Source organism: Thermobia domestica, chromosome 17, assembly GCF_964235325.1.
Source record: "Thermobia domestica chromosome 17, izTheDome1.hap1.1, whole genome shotgun sequence".
Classification (NCBI taxonomy): domain Eukaryota; kingdom Metazoa; phylum Arthropoda; class Insecta; order Zygentoma; family Lepismatidae; genus Thermobia; species Thermobia domestica.
Window position 1 is genome coordinate 75,005,583 of NC_137470.1, and position 27,301 is coordinate 75,032,883.

Sequence of the window (27,301 nt, forward strand, 5' to 3'; positions counted from 1 at the left end):
TGGTAATAGATAGCGAGAAGCGGTTTCCAGTAATCGACATAGGCTATATAACATTCATGTAGATAGAATGTTACTCAATTTGTGCATCTGCTGAGAATAATGAGCTTAGGTATTTAGAGAGCATTTTCCGCTTTAGAAAATGTGTGCTTGGTAAAGAATGTAGAGAATTAGTTGAGTCAGGCACGTAGCTAGAATGTGGTAATAGGAAGGAGGGGGGGGGGTCTGTCACGAAATACTGTGGTTATTTCCAGGGGCTCAATCATTCTAAACTATTTTATTGGCAACATATATTGGTTCGTTTAGCCAAGATTTCTAATGAAGGGATGATATGAAATACTGTGGTTACACACCAGAGGCTCGATCAATCTAAATATTTTACTGACAACATACCCATATTGATTGGTTAGGACAATAAAATGAGGATATATTAGTAAGTATTTTAATAAGAAGCTATGAAGAAATCTCGAGTAAAAAAATATAAAAAAGTATTGAAAAAGATATAGTCTTCCGAGGTCATTCGAACAGTGTCGAGAATTTTGCGTCTGGGAAATTTGCGCCCTACCTCAAGAACAGGAAAAATTGCGCCTGCGATGTACCTCCACCGGGAAGTTTGAGCCCTGCGAAATAAAAGAACCTATTGGAGCTTACGCATTTGCTCGGAGGGGCTGACATTACAGCATAAACAATCCTCCCCCCACAACCATGCCATTTGTGATTTATTTTCATTGTGGCTATATAAGGGGAGAATAAACTTCAATGTAAGCCAAAAGAACACAACGGATCAACGAAATCACTGCTTCTTCCAGAGATGATTTTGGGGGAACACTGGCCTCCCCAGAGCTCTCAGAGTGCCCCCTCGTAGGCGACCAAAATAATACGTCTATAATATAATAATAAATAGAATAGTACCAGCAGTGACCCCCCTCCGGAATACTAAGTGTGCCCCCCGGAACATTTTTTCTGAAAGAACGACTGAACGCAATTGTGTGTTTGAAGTGTAATTCCAGCAAGTAAACACACTGTACATAGTTTTCTTAATAATATTACTGAACTGATTTTACATTCATTTTACATTTTCTTTTCTATATTTTGTGTCCTGAAAAGCCAAACAACTCGCAAGGATTGTGAACAGAGATATCTGGGTAGAGCCAAACAGCCTTTTGTAGATTAAATTATACTATTTGATTATATTAATAAATAATTATATATCAGTCATTTATACTTTTATTGTAAATTTTGTAGTATAATGAAAAATTGTATTTGTATGGATTGCCCTTTAGTGAACTAAAATTGTATTTTTTTTTTTTCATTTGTTCGGAATATTATAACGAATAAAGTAACTCACTGAGACAATGAGAGGCAAGCCTAGTTCAAATGTGAGTGGAAGTTACTTTACACAATACAAAAATAAGTTGAATTGTAGGGCGCAAACATCCCAGTGCAAATATATAGCCGGCGCATTTTCCCTTCTTTTTGCGGTAGGGCACAAACATCCCAGTGCAAATATATTGCGAGCGCATTTTTTCCTATTTTTGTGGTAGGGCGCAAATTTCCCGGGCGCAAAATTCTCGCATTCAACGAAAATATAATGTCCGTGAAGTTGACAAGCCACTTATGTCAGACCCAAATTTTGACTTTAAACGTTGCTAGTGCTACGTTAGTGTTCGATAGTGACGCAAATCGTTAGTACTCCACAGATAACGTGTGCTTTTTAAATAATGGATATAAGTCTTCTAACTGCATGCCAACACGCCCACTTCTAAGAATCATCTCAAAAATGAGGTTAACCGTTAGAGCAAGTAAGTGCTCATTAGTGCCATTAACATTAGCGTTAATGCCTCCATCGTACGGCCCTTTGAGTAATAATAACACAACGCTCTTTGCTAGAGTCTCAATGCGTCCCTATATTCTCGCGAACATTCTGACATGCCCAAGTTAGTTCCTTTTTTTTTTTTTTTTTTTGCAACTATTGTTTATCTGTTATTGTTTATTGCTAGTCTGCAGAGTAGTTCTTACATTAATATGCCATTGTCCTTGATAATCATTGCGTATTTACAAGCAGTTTGTTATTACTGTTAGAAGATATCAAAAAACAACAGATAAAATCTACTACTTAACGGTTCATATTTTTCTTTTACAGTACATAAACGATTATTATTATTATTATTATTATTATTAATAATAATAATAATAATAATACTATTCCAGCATAAAAGTTATCAATTGCATCACACTGGCAACAAGCGACGCATATTTTAACTACATAAAAATTCGTTTCTCACGATTTTCTGGAAAACTACGTATGATAACATCTTCATTATGTCAAGTTGTTTATCCCAGTGTGATATATGTATTACCTCTGGACAATATCACAGTAAAACAAAAATTAAATATTAGGAGTACATCGTACTTTTGGACTACATCTCATTAACCATGGGAAGATTGAGTATTGTATACTTTAGGATGTAAGTTTCAGCTTAACTTGCATCATACATTCTTAGGATTACAAAAAGGAAATTTGTTCGTTTGCATTTGAACAAAATTCTTAGGATTACAAAAAGAAAAAATAATTTTTCCGAATTCCGGAATTTTTCTGAATTCCGGACTTTTTATGAATTCCGGAATTTTTCCGAATTCCGGAATTTTTTCGAATTCCGGAATTTTTCTAAATTCCGGAATTTTTCCGAAATCCGGAATTTTCCGATTTTACTTTCCGGATTCCGGAAAGTAAAAATTCCGGAATTGGCCATCCCGAATTACAACGTTTGGGAGGTGATTCCAGAGGTCAAAAAGAGACAAACATTTGTTTGATATGTTTTCCTCTGGGGCCTCGTGCTGTTGGTAGGGCCCCTTCAGGAGTTCACATTTTAATTGCATTTTCGGCAACTATGGCTAAACATGAGGAACGAAAATGTGTGGGATATTGGCAAGAAGTTGTATAAGACCTCTTCTAAAATAACATCACGATATTTGTCCGTTGAAACTCAGACATGGAAATAAATGGCTCTCGAAACTGTGATATCTAATTAGGCCGTTTTTTGTATGTCTGATTCTGAGTTCCAACGGTTTAATGCCGGGATGTTATCTTACGAATATGTTCTATACAACTTCTTGCCAATATGCCACACCCTTTCATTGCCCTGTGTTTAGCCAAAGTTGCCAAAAATCCAAACCTATCATTCAGATTGGGACTCTTTAAGGAGCCCTACCAACGGAACGAGGTCCCATAAGAAACAAAACCAGATACATTTTTGTCCTCTTTTGACCTCTAGTATTACCTCCCAAGCGTTGTAGAAGTTATTTTGAATCACCCCGTATATACGAACTGGAATGTGCGGAAAGTGTCCATAATTGGACCAAAGTTGCTAAGCTACACAGTAATACACACCCACTCACTGTCCATTTCTGGTAAACGTCACATCCTATTAGTTTCTTTGAGCCAGTTTTTTCATATAGCTTTCTTGTTATTTTTGCAATGGACATTTGTTTATTTTTTATTTATTTATTTATTTATTTTTTTTATTGAGACATTTTCGAACTCTACCAGTAATGGACGGAGGGCGTCTAACATTGGCAAATCGCACCTTTATCTTACCAGTCATGGACACCCCCAATATTGACGGTTCAAGTTTATTAATATACATTTTTGCCACACTTATGCCTTTCCTGTATCAACATTGTGCGTAGAAAAACACACACCTTTCAATTTGTTCATATCTTTACTATAGCAGAGCTGCAAAGTGATTTCTTACCTTATTCAACTTCTTAACACAATGTGAGAACAAGCGCGTCCAATCGACACCACAACTGCAGCGTCCATCAATCTAGCAGAGACAGCTGAACGACCTTGAGTGGAACCAGTATATCATGTAGATAATTTCCAACACAATGCAAATTTCTCTGTATTAGTGAATGTCTTATTTTTCACATTTTCCCGCCAAAGTGTCCATTACTGGCGGCGAATTTATGCGTATCCATGACTGGGGTGTTTCTCTTATAATATTTTAAACTAAAAAGGTTTTTGCTACTCAACGTTGCATCAAGAAATTTCTGAATGAGCTCTGCAGCGCGCCAGCGCAAGCTTGCGGATCCCAGATCTAGTGACCTTCAATCTTCATAAAACAGTATCCCACGACATATCGGTGTATTAACATCAAAAGTTCTGGTGATGTTTTCAGAGCAAGTATATGTGGTAGTTTCCAAATACATAATGGACAAACATTTGGAAAGAACGTTACGTTAAACTGGGTAACTCGGCAACAGAAATAGTTAGCATGTTGCGATAAGCCTGCGGCAATGAGTCGTACGCAACGTTTCGAGTGACACAGGCGCTTCAAAGGTACAAGACAGCCTCTTGAAGACGATAAGCGATCTGGACGACCTTCCAGAAGCATCACACTCGAAAATGTGAAATTAATTACGGAACTTTTGCATAAAGATCGTCAAAGGGCGATCAAGGAAATTGCAGATATTGTTGGTGTTTCGTACGAATCAGTGCAAACAATCTTAATATCGAAACTGAACATGAGATTAGCCTACCAAGTTTGTCCTCCGATTACTGACCCTGGGCAGAAATAACATCACGTTGAAGTATTCTAAGATCTGCGTAGCCATGTCAGTCCATCGTACAGGACTGAAGAAGGCGAGAATAAGCTGCAGGTCATGGTCATCGTGTTTCTGACATTTGCTGTATTGTTAATCGCGAAAGCAACTGAATCTGTGGCGCGTGAAGAACTACATTCCCCATACCTCATTCTCCCCCTCTTAAGAACTAATGCACCCTCTCGTCGAACACTCCTCGTTCCTGAGTTTCTTCTCAACATGTCATAACTCCTGCACCCGTCCTACTCGCCAGATCTAAATCTAACCGATTCAGTTGAAAACTCGCCGTTTTCACACCTTGCCGAGATCCAGCATGAATCATACAGGTTACGGACTCTCTTACGCTAAACGATTTCTAGGCTGTATTGTAGCAGTGGCAGAAACACTGGGACCGTTCCATTTCTGCGCAAGGTAACTATTTCAAAGGTGATGCTGTTTAAACTTACGCGTACTCTTTTGGCCAACAGAGCTAGTCCAAAAATTTTTTAATACAGCCTTGTACATTCATACATCCTTCCTTAACTGCTGTATTTCTATACAGGATGACCCAAACATGTGGAGACACTGCACATAAAATTGAAACATGATATTGAAGATATGAAATCAAAGCCTGTAGGTGTGATTTGGGAAAAAGGGCAAACATAAAAGGATCTTGATGGTATCTTGAAAGTTGTCATATTGCATTTGGTCAAAAATTCTTAAATAGAGCCACTAGGTGTGGTACCATTTTCCGCTCACGTGTGCTCTCAAAAAGACATCATTGTAATGGCGTTTCCTCTATCTTTATTAGTAACACAAATACAATCAATGGAAAGAAACGAAGAACAAAGATTTGTTACAAAAGGAACCACAATATTAATTAATATGTAACATAAGTTTAACTGAGAGGACTAATTAAACAAGAACATAATCTAAATGAAATTAATGATTCTTCACAAAGTATTAAGCATATTTCCAGTAACCTCATACACAGGTTAAAAATTCTGTCTGAAAAAAAAGAGCACTTTCAAAGTATTATTGCTCCAAACTATCCTACTAACTTACGAATGTATCGTTTATATACAATTAAAAAGTAAGTAGGTCTGTTACAAATGAGTTCCACATACTCTACAGTTATTCCAAAATTATAAATTTTTCAGATAAAGCACTTACTTTTGACATGGCCTTCTTATCAATTTGGTAGAAAGTTAAATTTGAATTACAATTTTATTTTTCTACTTATACGTAACTAGTAGTAAGTTGCACTTTTTGCGCAAATTTTCTCGGTGCTCTAAAATTCGTAATACAAAATCATGTCTCCCATATTTTCTAGTATTATTTGGACATTCACTTAATGACGAACCACACTTTTGTACATCAACCCGTTTCAGTGAAATAGCAGCCTCAAGATGTATCTTTTGTTTACAAATACTACAGTTGAAGTCCTTTCTTTGAACACACAAGTTTGATTTTTGAATCACATTCCTGAATATACTCAATAGGTACGGCACAAATATCGGATAATTGTACCTCTTGTATCCAACTACAAACATAATCAGTAATATGTTGCAAGGGATATAAATCCAATAACTCACTCCTCAGAAAATCTTCATGAGAATCAAAAAGGGTATCGTATGAAGTTCCTGTGCATATACTATGATTGGACAGTACAATTTTCAGCAATAACGGAATGTGATTTACAAATGCACGACTTTTCTTTCTATGCAAATCGCAAACAAACTTTGCGATCGCTAAAGCCATTACCTTATAAAACATCGGGCTAACGTATTTACGTAGTTGTTTGTATTTCTTTGAGTCTAATGAATCTAGTATTCCCGGGTTTTGCAATGCACTTTTCTCCAACGAACACAGTAAATTTTCTTGGATGGTATCTCTGCAGAGCACTGTATCGTTTAAACAGTTCATATCGAACTTTTGATCTTTCCAATGGGGTACTAGATACATAAAATCGAAGTAAAATGTCCACTGTTTTAATGGCTGCAACAATTCAGTATCTCTCACAGAAGTCCAATTAAACTGCCACTTCAAGGTTCGGTTTTGAGAAAAAGAATGGAGAATCAGTGCTAATTCCCATGACTCACTTGCCAACAGTGAATGATGCACTACTTCACGCGCCTGTCCAATGGAGCACATCAAATTTGTAACAACAGATCCCCAGCGTTTAAATCTTGCCACAATAGTCTCCTTTCCGGGCAATCCACTAAAAATATTTTGAAGTGACATAAAATTACCCTGTTGAAAAAAAAGAACAGCATAATTAATAAAAAATCGTAAAGTAAAAGAACCAATCTGAGTACTTTTTTCAGTAAATTACACGGAATTACAGCCTGCTTAGATTAAAGGAAACTGTACTGAAACTGACTCATTCTGTACGTTACTCAAAGGCGAACATGTATGAGAAGATAAGCACTCCTACTGCTGATTTTACGCAGAAGATGAAGGAAAACTGTATATTTATAGTTATAGTTAATATTTAGGTCCATTGCCCACATGGACCTAAAACATTCAATATGCAACCCAATTACAAGGAACACTGGTATATCGGGAGTTTGGGATAAAATGTCCAGTGCTTACAAAGCACAAATCGGTTGATATAAAAGGATGAAACGAGATGTACGTAAGATAGAAAAATGTCAGAACATGCAACAAATAGTGTGCTTACCCTACAGCGCCCCTATCATGGTACCCTCAGGGGCAAACAGAAAATATTAAATAGCAAGGCATGCCATCTGGCACATCATTGAAAACATAATGGAGCCAGTTGAGAATGTTCCAAGAGTATTGCCAGAACGAACTTAAAAAGAATGATTTTCCTACAGGATTTATACCAATTGTTCTATGTATTTTATTATTATACTCATTAAACAATTCTTGTAATAATTTCCTTGATTACTACATTTTTTCCACATGCTTTGGTTAAGAGTTCTGTTAAAACGTTCTACGATATGTTATATTACGAAGACAACAAACATTACAAATGGATTTAGCAGATATGCAAAATATCGCAAAGTATAATAATTACAAATATATATTATGCTGTATTTTTTCTATTACATTATGTTGTATTTATGATGATATTTTTTAACGATATGAATATTGTGTTCCGTTAAAAACGAAGAAAGGTCCCGAAATTGTAAAAGCAATAATATTTTTTTTTTAATTAAGTTACCTGTGATTAACATACAAACAGATTTAGAAGGTGAGTTTTATAATGAACATGTAAAACGGCTGTTTAAAGAATATGAAATTAATCATTATAGCGCTCAAAATAGAGAGCTAAAAAATCATCTCTCTATGACTTATGGTACCTGAGATATGGCTTCTTAAATCTTCCAAGATCTGAACTTTTTTGTCCAATATCTGGGAAACGGTGGCCAGTTGGCCAGAGGCCACCGGTTACTATTTGATACCAAAATGCTCACCATCCTCTTAGGTATTGATCAACACCAATATGATCTGCCTATGACTTACGGTTCTCGAGATATTGCCCCTTAGATCTCCCGAAATCGGCTATTTTTTGGCCAATATCTCGGGAACGGTAAGAGTGGCGCGAAAAGTTCCATCAATTTCTCAGACAGTTTTTGGTACTCTATCGAAAAAAAAAAGGTTCACAATTGAAAAATGCTCAAACAACAGATATGCACACACACAGACATAGAGAATTCAGTAACGAGCTTTTTAAGTTTGTTGAAAACAAAGACATTTCGCCGAAAACATTTTCCGCGTGGGAGATCGCGGAGATGTCAAATATGTTGTATTTTGGTATTATACTTTTTTAATTTAATAATAAAAATTGAAATAAACTACTTTTGCTGAAGTAAACTACAAAAATTCTATAGGTACATATTAGAACAAAGAGAGATACTAATTAAAAGAAGAATGAAACAAAAGAAACATTATATATATATATATATATACAGTGCGTTCCACGAATAACACTAAGGTCCACCTCCTGAAGAAACCAAGGCAGATAGAAACATGAAACCTTTTGGAACCTTCAAGGGACATAAATGGCAACATTATGCTGAGAAGGAGAATCCCCCACAAGGGGGGCTAAAGGGGGTTACTGGGGGTAACTCAAAAATTTTAAATAGCAACCCCCATCGTGTGGTACCTCGTTTGAAAGGTAATCACGAGTAAAGACCACTTCTGAAAATTGTAAGTCGCTAGCATGTCCGTAGCCAACATGGGGGCCATCCGTAAAGGACGGTCGAAGTGCGTTCAACGAATAACACTAAAGCTCGTCTCCAGAAGAAACGAAGGCAGATAGAAACATGAAACCTTTTGGAACCTTCAAGGGACATAAAAGGCAACATTATGCTGAGATGGAGAATCCCCCACAAGGGGGGCTAAAGGGGGTTACTGGGGGTAACTCAAAAATTTTAAATAGCAACCCCCATCGTGTGGTACCTCGCTTGAAAGGTATCACGTGGATTGACCGGTTCTGGAAAGTGCATGTTGATTGCATGTCCGTAGCCAACATGGCTGCCATCCGTAAACTATGATCGAAGAAACATTGCAAACTTGTAAGCAGATAGTAACATAGTATGATTTGGAACATACCTCATTAATGCAGGAGATGCTCGAAGTGTGCACCGCCCACTTCCTGGCAGTAATGTAAACGTTGGACGAACTCCTCTCAAACACGGGTAAAAGTCATTACCGGTATAGAATGACAGGCATCAACTATGCGTTGGCGCAACTCCGCAATGCTGTTCGGCTGCGTGCGAAACACTATAGTCTTCAAATAGCCCCAGAGAAAAAAGTCGGGTGGAGCAAGGTCTGGTGAACGGGCTGGCCATTCAATGGTGCCGCGACGACCAATCCATCGTCGCGGAAACTCACTATCTAAATAGTCACGTACAAGGCGGTGAAAATGGGCAGGACAGCCGTCATGCTGAAAAATGGGCGGAATCTCTCCAAATTCTTGCGGATTCTCTTCCATTTCCTCGACAATGAACGGTGCAATAAAGTCTTGCAGCAGCGCCAGGTACTTCTCACCCGTTAATATTCCATCGATGAAGAGGGGCCGATTATGTGATTACCTAAGATACCCACCCAGACATTCAGCGACTCTGGGTGTTGAGTGTTGCCTTCACGAAATACATGAGGGTTTGTGTCACACCAATATCGGCAGTAGTGCCTGTTGACCTTGCCATTCAAGTAGAACGTACTCTCATCGCTGAAACACACGTTTGTCAGCACAATGGTCCCACGTGCCAATGCCTCACACATCTGCTCACAAAACTCGATACGCATATTGGGATCATGTTCACTTAACTCCTGGACCATATGTAGTTTTTATGGATGGAAGGTATGTTTTTTTTTAAGATTCTGTATGTCGTTGTGCGTGACACACCACACGTTTGAGCCACAGTTGTTACGGACTGTTGAGGATGCACATTCAGCTAAGCCAACACTTGTATCTGTGTTTTTTCCGTAGCAACACTAGGGTTTCGAGGCTTTGGGGCATTGGTCACACTGCCTGTCGTAAAGAATTTGATTAATAAATGGCGTACAGAAGAAACACTAATTGGGTTGCGCACATTTTGTTCATTGAAAAACCGTGCTGTTGCACTGTACGAACGATTCGTAGCACCAAAGAGTAACACAATTTCAATTCTCTGTTCAAGAGACCACATTATGTATGCAATGTAGGATGGTCAAACGCACCAGCACAAACACACGTCTACGTCCTTCAGACCTACTGTTCCGGGTTGTAATAAAGCGCACTGTTGGTCGGAAAAGCACATCTGATAGTGGTGCACGAGTAAACAGAGTAGCTTTGCTAAAGTACGTGTGTCCAACACCAAAGCGCCACCACGGGCAACTCGTCGTCATGAACTACATCTCCTCGTCCGTAAGAGTAGCAGTTCGACAGTAGCGCAATGGTAAAGTGTTGGTTCAGTACACGTGCGGTCCGGGGTTCGAGCCTCGGAGGGTTCAGATTTTTCAATAATATTATGGTACTCTCTTTTCTATCGGTTTCAGTTCAATTTGCATGTTTTGTATTTGCAATACTGTTATAGTGTTAGTTGTTTGGTATGTGTATTGTGCATTCGTTCCGAACTAGACCTACGTTAGACTTTAGAGTTTGTTGTGGACACGGTCTGGTCTCTATACGCGATTACTTTTCCAGCGAGGTACCACACGATGGGGGTTGCTATTCAAAATTTTTGAGTTACCCCCAGTAACCCCCTTTAGCCCCCCTTGTGGGGGATTCTCCTTCTCAGCAAAATGTTGCCTTTTATGTCCCTTGAAGGTTCCAAAAGGTTTCATATTTCTATCTGCCTTGGTTTCTTCAGGAGGTGGACCTTAGTGTTATTCGTGGAACGCACTGTATATATATATATATATATATATATATATATATATATATATATATATACAGTGAAACCTCTCTAAAACGGACAGCCGCGGGGAATCAAAAATTGTCCGCTATAGAGAGGTGTCCGCCTTCAAGAGGTTTCAGTATTTTTTATGTAAATTAGTGAGCAAGGTAATATACAATTAGAAAAAATATTTTTTGCATGAATCACGTATTTACGAATATTACATGCATTATTCTCTGTCATCCAATACTATATGTTCGAGGCACAACATGGAAATAACATATTATAGTTCTCTGCACTTTACACTTATCAGTACTTCCTTCTTTTTCAGTATGGCGCTTTAATTTGTGGGGTAATTGCAATCCTGAAGTGTCCTTTTTGAGACAATATACATACCTGAGGGCAAAAAAAATACTAAACTTGTCTTCTGGTTGGTTAGAGACCTCAACGGGACAGTAGCACAATGTGTCATCCCTAACGGCGGGCAACTGTCAATCACTTTTGTGTCTAAAACAGCTTGGGTGGGAGTGGGATGCAAGCAAAGGACATAAGAGTGTTGTTAAACAGAGACGATTCGTCTGGGTTGCTGAGCAGACAGTTGAGGGGGCAAAATGTTGTCACAATGCTTCCTTGATGACACATGTATGAATCACTAAAAATGTATTTTTACTACACTTTTCAACTTATTTCTAGAGAAAGTGTCCGTAATACGGAGGTAAATGATACCTATAAAAGACAGAAAAGACTGTCCGTGTCCGTACTAGAGAGTGTCCGCTTTAGAGAGGTTAGTCAATATGCTTTTTCCTATTCCAGTGTTTGGGGAATAAAAAATATGTCCGTTAAGGGAGGTGTCCGCTTTATAGAGGTGTCCGTTAGTAGAGGTTTCACTGTATATATATATATATATATATATATATATATATATATACAGGGTGGGCCATTTTAATCAATCCACGGAAATATCTGAAAAATGATAAAACATAGAAGAAATGTTTGAAGTACACGTTATATACTGCTAAGGGGGGAAAACCAACTGCGCAAAAAGTACCCCTCTCCACCCCTCGTAAATGGGGGTAACGGGAGGTAACTTTGAAATGTCGAATGGGAACATGGGTCGAGTAATACCTCGTTCGAAAGGTCTTGGAAAACTAAGTAACGCTGTGCCAAAAGATGTTTCTTATGGAGCACCAGTTTCAAAATGGCCGCCATGATATAGTTCGGAAACTCCAGTACCCATAGTATGAAAACCATGGAAGGTAAATGAATGGAACAAAATTGAAATACGTAAATATCATAGGACATATCGAATGATGTGATCCCTGTGATCCCAGCGGCTTCCCTGAAGGGGTCTTATGGGCTAACTTCAAAAATTACAATGTCCGACCGGACAACGGTTCCGGCAAACGCTTGACGTACCCAATGCTGTTTGGAAGGCAGACTTCAGGGATAGAGAATTGGTGCACTGAGATAATGCGGATGGCCACAGTTACATTTTGATTAACTATTAGCACTCATGTCATATTGTGAGCTTGAGGGACGAAACAGTCTGTACGTATATCCCCGAAATGCTTTCCGAATAACCAGCACGCATTGCATAAAAGTTTCTGTGGCGACGGAGGTTAGCAAATTCACACGTTTGTAAGTTCCAGCAACTGCATTATTCGACAACTTCTTTTGTATAACGTTCCTTCTGTTTTCGCATCAAATCATACTCAGCCATACAGATATGCGTTACCATTCAAATAAAATTTCGCCTTTTTTTTAGTCACTACAGCGTCATCCTTACAAACAAATGTTTCAACCACATCATACCTATTTGCAGCCTAGCCTTAATTTGCGAATTAAAGTAGAGTTCTCATTTGAACTTTCACAGTTACTTTTCACCCCGCTTACAAACAGCACAGGAAGAGATTATTTTGCAGGACTTGGATTTCTCTTTATACATTATGGCAATTTTACTATAACATTTTTATCTCTGTTGTATCATTCTCGAGCCTTTGAACGCCTTAGTGGTTTTCCTATTTAATTTTCCTTATTTTCATTTATCTCTAACCGTATTCATACTATGGGCACTAGACGTTTTCTTAGACACATTCACCATGTTTTGACGATCATTTTGAAAACGGTGTCTCATGTCGAAAATATTCTTAAAGAAGCTCTTTGATATTCATTTGTCTATGTAACGTGATGTTACTCGCTTCAAGTTGATATTTGAAATTTTCAAGTTGGCCCCGGATACCTTTCAGTGAAGTCACCCCGACAACACCTCTCGATGTGCCTTACGTCAGTTACCTACTCCAGTTTTTCTTCTGTTGATTTATCTCCAATCGCTTTCATACTACGGGTACTAAACCTTTTCTTTGACACGGATACTATGTTTCGGCGGCCTTTTGAGAACACTGCCATTTCACCTCAATCGTTTTCTCCTGCAAGGGGTTTGATTTTGCAAGATTTATCGAACGAGGTACCACTCGACTCATGTTACTATTTGAAATTTTGAAGTTAGCCCCCAAGACCCTTTCAGGGAGGCCACTAGGATCAAAGGGACCACACCATTCGATATGCCCTATGATATTTACGTATTTCAATTTTGTTCCATTCATTTACCTTCCATGGTTTTCATACTACGGGTACTGAAAGTTTCGAACCATATCATGGCGGCCATTTTGAAACTGGTGCTCCATATGAAACATCTTTTGGTACAGCTTTACTTAGTTTTCCAAGACCTTTCGAACGAGGTATTAGTCGACCCATGTTCCCATTTGACATTTCAAAGTTACCCCCCGTTACCCCCATTTACGGGGGGTGGAGAGGGGTACTTTTGGCGGAATTGGTTTCCCCTCTTAGCAATGTATAACGTGTACTTCAAACATTTCTTCTATGTTTTATCATTTTTCATATATTTCTGTGGATTGATTAAAATGGCTCACCCTGTATATGTACAGGGTTCGGAAAAAGTTCCGGAACGGTCCAATATCTCGCGAAATAGAGATATCAGCAAAACAAATAAAAACACGTGTTAAATAGCTTTTAAAAAGCTATCCAATAATACTTAACGCAACCTCCTATCCCCACCCCTTTCGTGGATGGAGAGGTAACTTTAAAATTTTAAATGGGAACCCCCTTTTCTTATTGCACATTTCGATTCTCTAGACAACGAGAAAGTGATTTCACATTGAAAACAATGCCTTCACGAATGGCGCTTAAATCGACACACACAAAAAAAGGGGGAGGGGTACCGAAACATTACGAAAACTGAAATTGTCAGTCCCTTACTCTGTGGCCATACGGTTTGCGTACGAGACTGCGAAGTCAGAGTTTTTGAGTTCGATCCCCGCTCAAGGCAACCTTGTTCTCTTTTATCTCCCCAAATAATAAGTCCACACGTTTTAACTTCAATTAGTACGTTATTCAAGTTACATACAATACAAATTTCCATAATTGTTTTGCAAACTAGCTTTATGAAGTGGTTTTTACTAATAGGGTTATTAGGGTTGGAGTTCATAGGATTATTTACAACAGAAACAAATTATTTTTGTCACAATCTGTATTTTCAAATTGTAAGTTAATAAATTATGGACAAATACACAATTTTAGTTGAAATTAAAATGTATGAATTCATTATTTGGGTACAGAACATACACATAAAATGTTACTCTGCGCGAGAATCGAACTCAGGTCCTCTGACTCCGCAGTCCGGTACGCTCACCATATGGTCGCAGAATACAGTATTGAAAATTCCTATTTTCATAATACTTTGGTATCCCCCCCTTTTTGTGTGTGTCAATTTAAGTGTCATTCAATGCGTCAAATCACTGTCCCTTTTTCTGGAGAATCCAAATGCGCAATAAGAAATGCGGGTTCCCATTTAAAATTTTAAAGTTACCCTCCGCACCCCCAAATGGGGGAAAAGGGGTTGCTTTTGGTATCATTGGATATAGGCACGTGGATATAGATTTCGTAAAGGAGGGTGGGGGCGTGACATGAATTACTGTGGCCATCACACCAGGGGCTCGATCATTGTAAACTATTTTACCGGCGACATATATTGGTTTGTCGGAACAGTAAAATGAGGATATGTTAATAAGTATTTTAATAATAAACTATAAAGAAATTTCGAGTAAAAGAATAAAAAAAGTATTAAAAAGATTTTACAATATTTACGTTCCTTTCTTTGTTCATTCAAATATAACAATTTTCCTTTCATTATGATCTCAACTATTATAAAGAGTACATATTCACTATTATAAAAAATACACATTCAATAATTTCTTGTAAAATATTTTATAATATCTGTGTTCCTTTCTCTGTTGAATCAAATGTTAACAGAGCTTTCTTTCCACATAACTTTTTTTTTTTTGTTTTCATTATTCCATCAACTACTGCCTGTTTCAAATGACAGGTTAAAGAAGGAGTAGAAGACTCTTTCTGAAATAACATGTTTCATACTGCAGAGAAGAGATGACGAAAAGTTATGATAAAAATGTCCACAGTGTTACAGTACGGTACTATGTTTTCGAAAGATTGAAATTTCCCTGACTAGTAGCAGAAATTCTGAGAATTTCTTAACTTTTCTATAAACTTCAAATTCCCTGACTTTTCCAGGACATCCTGCTCATTCGCCACCTTGTATTGCAAGTAATGCAAATCTCCTCATAAGAAAGAGTAACCAAAAGCTTGCTATAGTGTTTTATTTTTAACGCTGATTCTTCTTTTTCTCGTTTCTTTCATTTTCATCCTTCCTTAAATTTTTTCATTTCTGGTTTCGAAGTTGGGGGGGGGGGGGGGGGAAGAAAATGCTACGTGCCTATTGGATAGCATTTTTAAAACTATTTAACGTTTTTTTTGTTTGTTTTGCTGATCTTTATGTTTTTCCGCACCCTATATATATATATATATATATATATATATATATATATATATATATATATATGAACCATTTATCTTGATACACACTTGTAATAAATAATAACTCAACGTAGTGCTTTTTGAAAAACTATAACTTTATGGCGAAGTGGCAACACTGTATAACCTTGTGATATCACAAAGTATATCAAACAATCTTCTCCTGCCGATATTCGCATAGCACAAAATTTCAGCGTATTTTGTCCATTAGTTTAAAAGTTACAAGAACGTATCAAGATAAATGGCCCCCCCTGTATAGTATAAAAGAAGATTCTTTATAGATTGGTACATTTTTAAAAAATTAAAATACAAATATGGCGAAGCAGAGGGAAATCTAAACGAGACAAAATGAGACTGCATAGTCTCAGTCGTTTTGTCTCACTTAAGATAAATAAAATAAATATGCGCTATTACTAAAATCTTGAATCCTGTCTTCTTCCATTTTTATTTTTATGTTGAATAGAAGTACTATAGCTTATGGCCAAGTAGGTTAACACAGTCGTCTTCCCAGCAAGTGGTCTGGGTTCAATCACCAGTGGGAATGTAAAGCCTGGGATAAAAACTCGAGTAGTGTTTTGGATCCCACTTCAAACCTAGATGCAATCCCATTTAGTCTGGTGTTCAATAAAGAAATTCCAATCATTTGATAGTGTAAGGGCCTATCCGGTTGCAATGATGAGATTTCGGGGAAATGGCTGAAATTCAACTCAAAGTTAGAGGAGAATATGCAATTCTATATTCCAAAAGTAAATTGTTCTAAAATGGCTGGAACATAGTAAAAAATAACGAAACATGAACCTTAAAGTCAATGGTAAATCAATGAAAAAACTTAACTCGTCCACATATCTCAAAAACTATAAGAAGGCTAATTGAAATTCTATTGCAAAGACATAATGAAGGACTTAAAAATGATAGATAGCATGTAAGGTAAATATGAGTAGAACATTGTCAAGAGTCAAGTTGTTTCTGTAAATTCAAGAATAATGATAAATTGCATCCATCTTTTGCGAATTACCCAGGGCGCCCAACGTGGAGTTTACGTGCTTGAAACATCTCATATCTGGATTTAGAATCTCCAGACTCGATTTAGCACGCAACGTGACTTATGACCTGATCGCGTGCCAGTCTGGTCCTTATGGCAAACCGGATAGGCCTTTTAAATCTATTTTATCGTTCATCTCCAAAAAGTAAAAAGAAATGAAATAAAAAAGAAGAAAGAACCTGTATTGCTGAATAAACAGACAAGATAACACAACAAATACAGTACCATCAAGATTGACTGATTCAAGTATTTATGTAATTATGTAATTGAAGTTTTGTGTTTACAGTTCACTGCATCATTTGTTGACTTCTATAAGATCACCAAAGAAAATCACATTCATTATATTGCGAACAATGTTATGTTACTAATACAGTACAATACCTTCTCATTCCAAACTCACAAAATGCTTTATTGCGGTGTAATTCTTTCGCCTGTAGATGTGTCTTTCTCATGTCAGGTGGCTTTCATTTCTTTTGCTAAGCCTTGGCTTGTAACAAGTTATCGGCATACGTCCAAGGGCTTAACTTGTACCCGCCAGGCCTATTCTCACCGCTAACAGCGAACGAAGTCTTTCATACAGGGCATTCGGTGAAGTTAAGTGTGAGCACTGACAGTGAAATCAGTTGTGCTATCGACCGAAGCATCATGGATGTGGATATTGCATAGAAAATGTGAAAAACACACAGCTAATTAGAACATTCATAAATGAAAGACTTATAGAAAAAGTTTATAAAGATACACACAACACATTAAAAGGAAAGGAGTTGCTCCTGACGGATGCTCGGATGTAACAGAAGTCCGGGGTCATAGGCTACCTCCGATATGAGTAAAGATATAAAAAAATGAAACGAGAGAAATGTTATTGGAAATAGATGTTTTTCAACCTGAAATGGTGGAATTTTCCAAATATCATTTAGGCTGCACACTGGTAAAGTGCTTAATGTTAACTGAATAAACAGCGTTTGCACTTCAGCAGGCATTCCCTTGGGCCTTCATCATGCCCACAGAGTTGTTAGAGAATGGATTGAAAGTGATCTGGGTTCCCTCACATAACAATGTGCACGTTCACCATGTAATTTTTGTGTGGCTTTATGTTCCGTTGAACTAGGCTGATGAACTAGCAACGCTCCATTTCCATTTAACATTGGGCGCATTACCAGCGAGGAGCCCAAAAGACTGGTGCAATGGTAAAAATTAAATTCTAGATTGAAAACCACCTATTTCAAACAACTTTCGTCTTTTTCCATTTCATTGTATCTTCACTTATAACGAAAATACCCTCTGGAACCGGATGTTTGTTACACCCTATTTACTTTCAGTATAAATGCCTTCTTCATTCTGGTAGTCAAAATTTTTAAAATTAAGAAGCTGAGCTTTCCAAATGAGTTCCAGGTCTTATACACTAGCCTTTGGCTAGCTGGGGGTTCCGCCTCCAGACTCTCCGAGCTCGCTCGGCCTACGGCCTCGGATTTCTTATCCATCGGCCTTTGCATCAACATTGAATTTCGTGAACTTGCTCCTCATATTTCCTGAATTTGCCTATCCGGGGGCTTCGCCCCTACACACTGTCTTTGCTCAGCCTACGTCCTCCCATCTCTTGAACCCACAATTCTATCGTTTCTTTTCCTATTTTCAACTATCTAAAAGATAACATTTTGTATCCCAAGAAAAGCTCGTAAATAACATGGGAAAGATTTTTCAGTTCCCCATAAAACCACTCTACGATTGGAAATTTGTATTTCTGATGATTCACTTGGGTAAAGCTAATGAAAACGTACAAGCATACCAAGTTTCAAATTTTTATTCCAATTCTAAGTACCTAAAACATGAGATTATAGGTCCAAAAAAAGGCCCATTTAAATAACATGGGGAAATTCTTCATCCCCTCTTTAGACCTCTTAGGGCCAGTCCTACCATCTTCTGATATCTGTCTGATATAAATATCCTCCTGACATATTTCCGATAAGTGTTCTACAATGCCCTGATAACAATCAGGTGGCTGATAAACTCTATCAGCTGGTCGTTACTTTGACAGGAAGTTCAACTGCCTGTTAACAGCTATCAGCTAGTTGTTAGTTGTCGTGTAGTGAATCATGGACGAAATCGAAGAATTGTTGATGGTGTCTGAGGACGATGAGGGGATTGTTCAATATATAGCGAGGCCTAGAAGACCATTTTAGCTCGAATATATGCCAATTTATAACGATAAGTAGTACCCGTTGGCTACAAGTGCCCGCATATAAGTGCCATGTAATTTGTGTAGTTAGAAGATGAAGAAATATATTCTATATAAAATATAGAGTTCAATTATTGAAATTGAATGATATATAAAAACATATCTAAATTATTAATCTAATTTACATATTTTCAGAGGTGGAATATCAAATAAATGAATTAATTAAAAACTCAGATTGTTATTACGTGTAGTATTATAAAATGGAGTGTAATATATAACGAAATTAACGTTATAAATTTTAGTTATAAATTTGACGTTTCAATTGTTTTCAGTATGATCAAGAGAAAACCAACCAATCAAATGGTCCGTTAAAACCTTGCTTCGGGTTAACTATCTGACAGAGTATATATCAGGCACAGTATATTGTAGAACGAACCACGGGTTAAAGTAACTGACAACTTCCTGATATCTAATTCTGACTGATAGTAATCAGAAAGAATATCAGGATATTGTAGGACTGGCCCAAAAAAATTAAAAATATTCACTTTTGGTAATTTTCCTGTCGGTTAATGCCGGAAAGCTACAATCATACCAAATTTAATCATTGTAGCCCTACAGGAAGTGCTCAATAATTTATGTCAGCTCATGTAGTTTTATATATAGTTAAGATATATATATATATATATCAAAATATTTTATTAATATTTATACACTTGAGTTTAAAGATCTGTTCTACAAAAGTTACACACAGTAGGACACTTTACACATTATCGATACCCTTTGAGCACCTCCAGATTACAAATATTCACCTCTTTTAGATGCTCTGTTCTACAACTATGTCCCAGATGCGTGTACAAAATGTGCAAAACAGCAAATTCTGAGCAGTTAGTTATAAAAGGAAAACTTCTTCTAATAATTTGCCAGGAGGTAATGTACCTAAAATGGAAGCCACATTTCCTCGCTGAACTGCTATGCTGATACGTTGTATCAGAAAAGTAGTAGCCCGCTTGTCACCAGTAACGTCTGCAATACGTTGGCCTTCTTCTTTGATGAAATTGAGCTCTTCGACGCCCCAAGTGCCGCTCGATTCAATGGCTACTGGCAGGAACATGTATCTATCGAATAGATCTTTATATTTTCTTCTTTTCTCGCATTCTCTGCGGGCTGCAATAGCTCCTTCTCGAGATGAAGAAAGAGTGAGATTAAATGACGCGAAAGTGTCAGAGCGGTGAAATCCCAGAGAAGAATCCTTCCCTTCTTCCATGGTACAATCAGCGGCAAAAAACCTGCAACATAATCATGTAAGTTTATTGTGAAATGACGAAGTCTTTTGCTCCAAAATAAGTGTTCACGGGAGGACGCCGAGGTTTATCCTGGCGTGATTCGTGCCACTGAGACGTTATGTCGATTCCCTGTGCTGTTAGGCGTAGTATCACAATAAACTTACATTCTCATGTTGCAGGTTTTTTGCCGCGGATTGTACCAGCGTCATACCATCTGGTCTTTTGCCATCAGATCTGTTACACCCTGCAGGTTCACGAACAGATGGAACGTCTGCCGATGTGAGTGCTCTCCAGATGATGTAATTCACGTTCGAATGCTCACATGTCTCCCGGAGCTATTTATACAAGACAGACCATGTAGACCATTCTGGTTGACTGATGCACCACATTTAGAGCAGTTGTGTGATTTACAGATGTCTACTCCTAGGCGAAGTGCAACTGCAATACGAAAACTTTCGTTTGGAAGGTGCAGTCCTAGGGTGTGTGAAGGTAATGCCTGTAGCCAAGCACCTGAAATTGGTGATGAGGAGGCGAGAAGTCTAGCCTTATCCTCTTGACTGTCTGCTTCTTCTAATAACACTGATTGATATAATTTGATGATTGACTTGTCCCAAACTGATTGCGAAATTCCTGTCCGTCATTTCAGGATGACTTAAACCGACTAGGTTAGACCAGTCAGATATGCAGTGTTGGACATCAGATTCTATGTGAGGCCCATTCAGTTGGTTGAGGAGTATCTCAATGGTATGCCGGGATCCATAGAATGACGCTAAAATGAAGGATACGCCAAATCGACAGCCCGACGAATACCTAGACCTCCAGAATCAACTGGAAGGGAGGCCTAAACTCATGCGTTGCTATTTAGGTTACAGTTGAGTAACGATATATATATATATATATATATATATATATATATATATATATATATATATATATATATATATATATATATATATATATATATATATATAAACCGTACTATTTAAGAATGAGAGTTTGAAACGTAACAGTTCACTTTTTACAAACTTTGATCATACTTCCATAAGAAACAATCAAATTTATCAAATTTGCTTGGATCTCAAACACATTGATTTGTTACATTTCAATACGCTGATCTTAGGAGTACACGGACATGTTCAACAGGAGTTCCGACTGGTTCGGATCTCACTTTTTAAACAATCTCGTTTTACATATTTTTGCTTTAAGATTGTAAGGCATTTATCCACATCCTATTAAATTGAAATGTGAAAAGTATATAGAAGTCAATGTATCTTTTTCGTATTATACATACATTATATATATATATATATATATATATATATATATATATAGATAGATAGATAGATAGATAGATAGATAGATATCGGGTTTTGTAGCATTGCTCTATGAATCCATCAAGCAGTTACATCCATTGTTGCGCCAATAAGTGGTCTACACTAGTGTCAATGTATATCGACTTAACTCCCATCTGGAAAGAATCGATGTAACTATTTAATAGATTAGTACATCTTCTCTCTTGTTCATTATCTACGAAGTTGCCACATAGTGGATGTCGCGTCTTGATATATAAACTAATCAAGTTCTCACTGTTTATCAAAAAAGCAATAGATTTAAAATACTTAACTGAGGTCTATGACAAGGAGATTAGAGATGGGTAACTTGTTCCAGCGCATCTAATAGTACTATATAGAAATCTCATAGGTATTTTTTTGTTTTACCCCAATGCAACCTGTTCACAACTTACATAAAAAATTTTGTCTTCGACATTTTCAGTATTTTCAAAACACGTGCAACTTCGATTTGTAAAATATTGACTGCAAAGAATACAACATTGATTGATTGATTTTTAGTTTAGCGTCCCTTTCAGCAGCGAGGCTATATGAGACGTGAACCTACTGATTAACGTGGAATCCGAACCACATGAGCTCCCGCCGGGAATCGAACCCGGGTCTCGCACGCGGCAAAGAATACAACAAAAATATCTTTACAAACTGGTGATAGACTCGAATTAAGCTGTGTTTTCTCAATGAAACCTAGCATATGCACATTGTGAATCGTAAATCATAGAATTACGGTACTATCGTGTTACCCAGTCCAAAATAAAATGATGTTTTGCAGTCCATATTCAATGTGTTGTTTGTGTTTCTATAAAAGTATTTCATTTTGCGGTGATTTCCTTACTGATGGGTTTTTCGCATTTTTCATGTAATATCATGTACGCGATGCTTCAGGGGACGCTTCAACTGATTTCACTGTCAGTGGCCAAACCGAATAACATGTTTGCATTTAAAAATATAGTAACAATATAATAGAAATAAGCATTTATCTTCTTCCAACATACTTGACACTATCTGATAGCTCGAAGAGCTGAGAACTTTTACACCTTGAATATAAGAGGAGATATGGATAAATGTCAATGGCTCGTTAAGAAACGCTACTGCTTTCAAGCCAACACAGAACTAAACTTCATTGGAGAACTTTTTGATCCTCTAAAATGAATGTAGTCGAAACATATTAAATAGATTATACAGAACATTTAGAAATTCTCCAATCCAACACGTGTTACGTCAATTGCAGCCTTAAATGCTTCATGCAATGTAAACCACAGTTTCGCATATCAAGTATTACATAGTCATTTGCCGATGTCTTGATATCTGACTTCAAGGTACACAAAAAGTTCATATTGGGGCCATCCATTGAAATTTGAATAACAATCTTTAAGTTCAAGGGTGAAAGCGCCTCTAAGAAGGCGATTTTTTAAAAAATCAGAAGCTGTAGAATGCCCTAAAAGCTCCGATGTCAAATAACACGTGCATAATTGCCCTTTCACGGAATTTAAGAATCTTACATTTACGTCAATCTGCTTCTTTTGACACACTTTATTAAGATATTCATCAAAACCTACAACATAATGATCACACTCCTTCAACAATTGAATCAGTTAACTTCTAAAGCAATCCCCCTCCCCAAAAAAAAAAAAAAAAAAAACAGGAAAAGATTAGTGTCAAATCTCGCCTCTAGAGGCTATTGTGTTGCTGTTCAGTGATAAGTACGGTATGGAAGAAAAATGATATTATTGATAAATGAAAAAAAGGTCGTATATATGCCCCCCGTGCGACAAGTGGCATTTATTTGTAGTCCTATTAATAACCCCGTGGTATAGTGATGTGTTATGGGTGATGATGGTGGTGTAGAGTTCTGCTCGAAGGTAAGTCTTTGATTGAATGTCCCTGGGCAAGGGGAACCCATGGTGACTAGTGTCGTATGAGATGATGATGACGTCCTAAGAGCGGAACCTGCAGATTAACATGTAATCAAACACACGTGTGTCTTCACCGGGAGTCGAACTCGGGACTCCCTTGATCACAAGGCGAAGAATGCAGGAAGAAAAAAGAAGCATACATCGGATCACCATCAATTCACTTCTGGCATATAGTGACGCTCCAACTCGTATCAATGAAACACACGCAGGCGTGAGTAAGCACCTGAGCTGTCGTGTAGTTCAAGATAAGGTTACCAATGGGGTACCAAGAGAGCAATCACGGTGCTGACATTGCCAGAAAAAGCCTTCTTAGTGAAACTTTACTAAAGGTTGAACAATATTGCTGGTACCATTCGTGAATATCACCGACGAAAGGGGTTACGTCGTGGTCCCATTACACCATGTGAGACAGTTTGAGGAGACCGGTATATTAGGGTTGAGACCAGGAAAAGTCGTAAGAGTGTAACACAGGAAGAAGTTCAAAATGTTGCTACTGCCGTCGTGGAGAAAACCATGAGTAACAGTGGTGTGGTAAGTGCGAAGGCAGTGTCAAACATCTGGACATGCCCTATTGAACTGTGGAAAATTTTCGCAAGGCGCTGCATTGGTATTCTTACAAGGTAACAAAATATCAATTGCGTCCCGCCGATGCTCGTATGACATTTGCATTGACATTTCGTGCACACATCGAAGTGGACAATGCTAGACCATGCAATATTCTATGGAGTGATGAGGCTCACTTTTACCTTCACGGGACTATGAACACCCACATTGCCGTATATGGACTAGCAAAAACCCGTATGAAATACGCGAAGTGCCCCTGCATTCACCTAAAGTTACTGTGGTGTGGCTTTACTGCCCAGTTTATTCTCGGACCATACTTCTTTCAGGATGATGGTCCACATGAGCCAGTGACAAGGTCCATCACTTCGCAGAGATATGCGAACATGCTGACCATATTTTTTATCCCACAGTTGCAGCAACGCAGGTGTCTCGAATCAACTGTTTTCATGCAGGACGGAGCGCCGCCACATGTGGCGCGTAACGTACAGCAGATTCACAAAAGACCGAATTCTTAGACGATCAACCGACTTAACTCCGTGTAACTTTTGATTGTGGGGGTATCTAAAATGCCTAGTGTATCAGGGATACGTACAGACTCTGAACATTTTGCGTCAGAACATTATTCAGCATGTCCAGGCTATTACTGCAGATCAACTGGGTTCTGCAATTGACCATGCAGTAGATAGGATTCTCTCCATAGAACATCAGGATGGAGCTCACATTGAACAGTATCCCATGCTTCATACTGCAGATGCAGATTAAGCCGTAAGAGCACTGTTTGCATTGTGCTGTGCCGTTATTTGCTCATTAAAGTGCTTCTCCACAATTCTGGCTTTCGACTTCCATTTTCCTTCCGTTTCCTTTCTTACTACGCCACTAAACCATGGACAGTGGTAGAACAACATTTTGGGAGGGTTTTCTCCGCAAGGGACTTTGTTTCTTAGAAATTCAGGAATTTGGCGGGGGGAGGGAGATCGACGCTTATGAGCAGGCCCGTATTTATATATTGTGCGCCACTGTGCTCTAAAAATTTGCCGCCCCCGCACAAAATTTGCCTCCCTACCGAAAACCACCAATATTAGAGTTAAATTCATAGTTTTTGGGGTCGCACTGTATCATTTTTCATGATGTTCAAGTTCATCCTCACCCCTTGGGGTGGGGGTGGGAGAGGATAACTTTTTAAAAATAATCAGAAAAGCTAGCTAATTAGTAACTACTGTAATTAGAGCCAATTAAATACATTAACACAGTTTCTCGCGCTTGCGCGGGACTCTTAAGGTTGCTAGTTTTAAGTATGAATTTATTATGAATCTTAAAAAGCATTCCAAAATCCCCCCCCCTAAATTCTGCCGCCCTGTGCTCAAGCACAGAATAGCACTTACCTAAATACGGGCCTGATTATGATCACAAGAAAGACTAACGTATACTTTGTTTGGTTTATAAGACATCCCGAAATTTTAAGGGGAGCTTCAGCCCAACATTCCCCTATACGTCCGCCACTGCCCACGGGGTGTTAATGGCACAACAATGTCACGAGACCTACAGGAGAGGTAATTACAACCTTTTTTATAATTTAGCATCACTAGTGTCGTTTTTCTTCTACGCTGCACTTACTTGGCATTGTACAGCCACTCACAAAAGTATCTCCCCCCTAAGCGCTCTAATTCCATTACTTGGGGTCCAATTAATTTGCAGTTGAGAGAACGCCTAGACAGATGCAACCCAACTTACACGTAACTTTTCTCGGCACTGATAGCAGTTGGTAGCACTAAGTCAAGTCTTTATGCAAGTAAAATTGTGAGTAGATGACGCACGAAACATTTCTCCATTCTGAGATCAATCTCTCTGGTTCAGAGTGTGCTGTCCAATGAACATCATATGTTAATCTCAATATTGCTGTGTATCTAATGTATTATTTCATTATATACTGTAATTCAAAGAAATAAAAACATTGATCACAAATGAATCAGAAAATGCTTGAAAGTAGACGAAAATATCAAATCTAGAACAACTGCTGGAAATAAGTTTGTAAATCACTGTTTCCGTTGACAGACCTTCTCCAATTCTCCTCATTCCAACATCTTTTTCTTTCTAGGGAAGAGAAGATCTTGCTTATCCCACTGAGTATGCATTGAAATTGAAATTGAAACAGGAACACTTGAAAAGTTTCAGCCTGGCTGGGATTCGAACCTGGGTCTACCGAATAGAAGTTGAATGTGCCAACCACTCACTTACCGCGCCACTTAACCTTCCACCAAAACTAATACCTAGTTAATATCGTTTCATGGCAAAATATAAACAAGATACTCAAATATAACAAAAACAAACAAATATAAACAAAATAAAAATAAGAAAATATAAGCAACTTGTGTGTGTCTTAATGACTTACTCGAGATTTCCTTGTTTAACTCAAAAACAAGTTATATAGGCGTTGCTCGATGAGGAAAATATCACTAAATGTTCTTCAAGTTCAGCCTACGTCATCGGCAGAGCAGTAATTTGTGGGGGGCAACTGCCGCCAGAGAAGCTCCCCGCCGTTCGAGGGGGCCAATTTTGAGACAAAATTTTCCTACTCCATATACGATACGAACATGAAATTAGAAATGAAGCATCAAATAGAGTCGCTACATTACATAAACAAAACAACACAAAAAAGGTAAATAGAACAAAACTGACTCGTGGACCCATTTCAGTAATATTTATTCGTACGGCTATGAGATTTATCAATATTGTCCCCTTAATAATTTTGTCATGTATGGAATGGGCCGAGAGAGTAACTAACGGAACCGCAGACCTTGCCGTGCGGGAGGGTCCACAGGCTCCGGGGGCCCATAAAGATTAACAGAAAGCTAAAGAGAGTGGGCCCAATAATTAGAAAAAAACTTTTTCTAGGGGCCCAAATAAGCTTATTAATGCTTCCCCCCAAGAAAAGAATCTAAGTTGTTGCAGGATGGTCCGGATTTACATTACATTTCGTCTTTACCGTAAATTCTAATTTCCAAAGAAGAAAAGGCGACAGAAATTATTTTCACATGCTTTGAATTGTATCAACACGTGTAGAAATAGACAGTTCTATGTTTATGTTCCATAACTACTAGTTTATTTTCTTATGTTCATGTGAGGAGTTTGTGGCAA

At 37.9% G+C, this 27,301-nt stretch overlaps 1 protein-coding gene across 1 annotated transcript in view; it reads right to left on the minus strand.

The window, feature by feature from the left end:
• Positions 1-5,368: 5,368 nt before the first annotated feature.
• The window catches only part of LOC145674059 (Fanconi anemia group A protein homolog), a 104,635-nt gene continuing 82,702 nt past the window's right edge, over positions 5,369-27,301 (minus strand). The window contains exon 12 of the mRNA XM_081743883.1: positions 5,369-6,834. Within this exon, the coding sequence (XP_081600009.1) occupies positions 6,013-6,834 (822 nt within the window). The 3' untranslated portion in view covers positions 5,369-6,012. The remainder of the gene's footprint in view (positions 6,835-27,301) is intronic.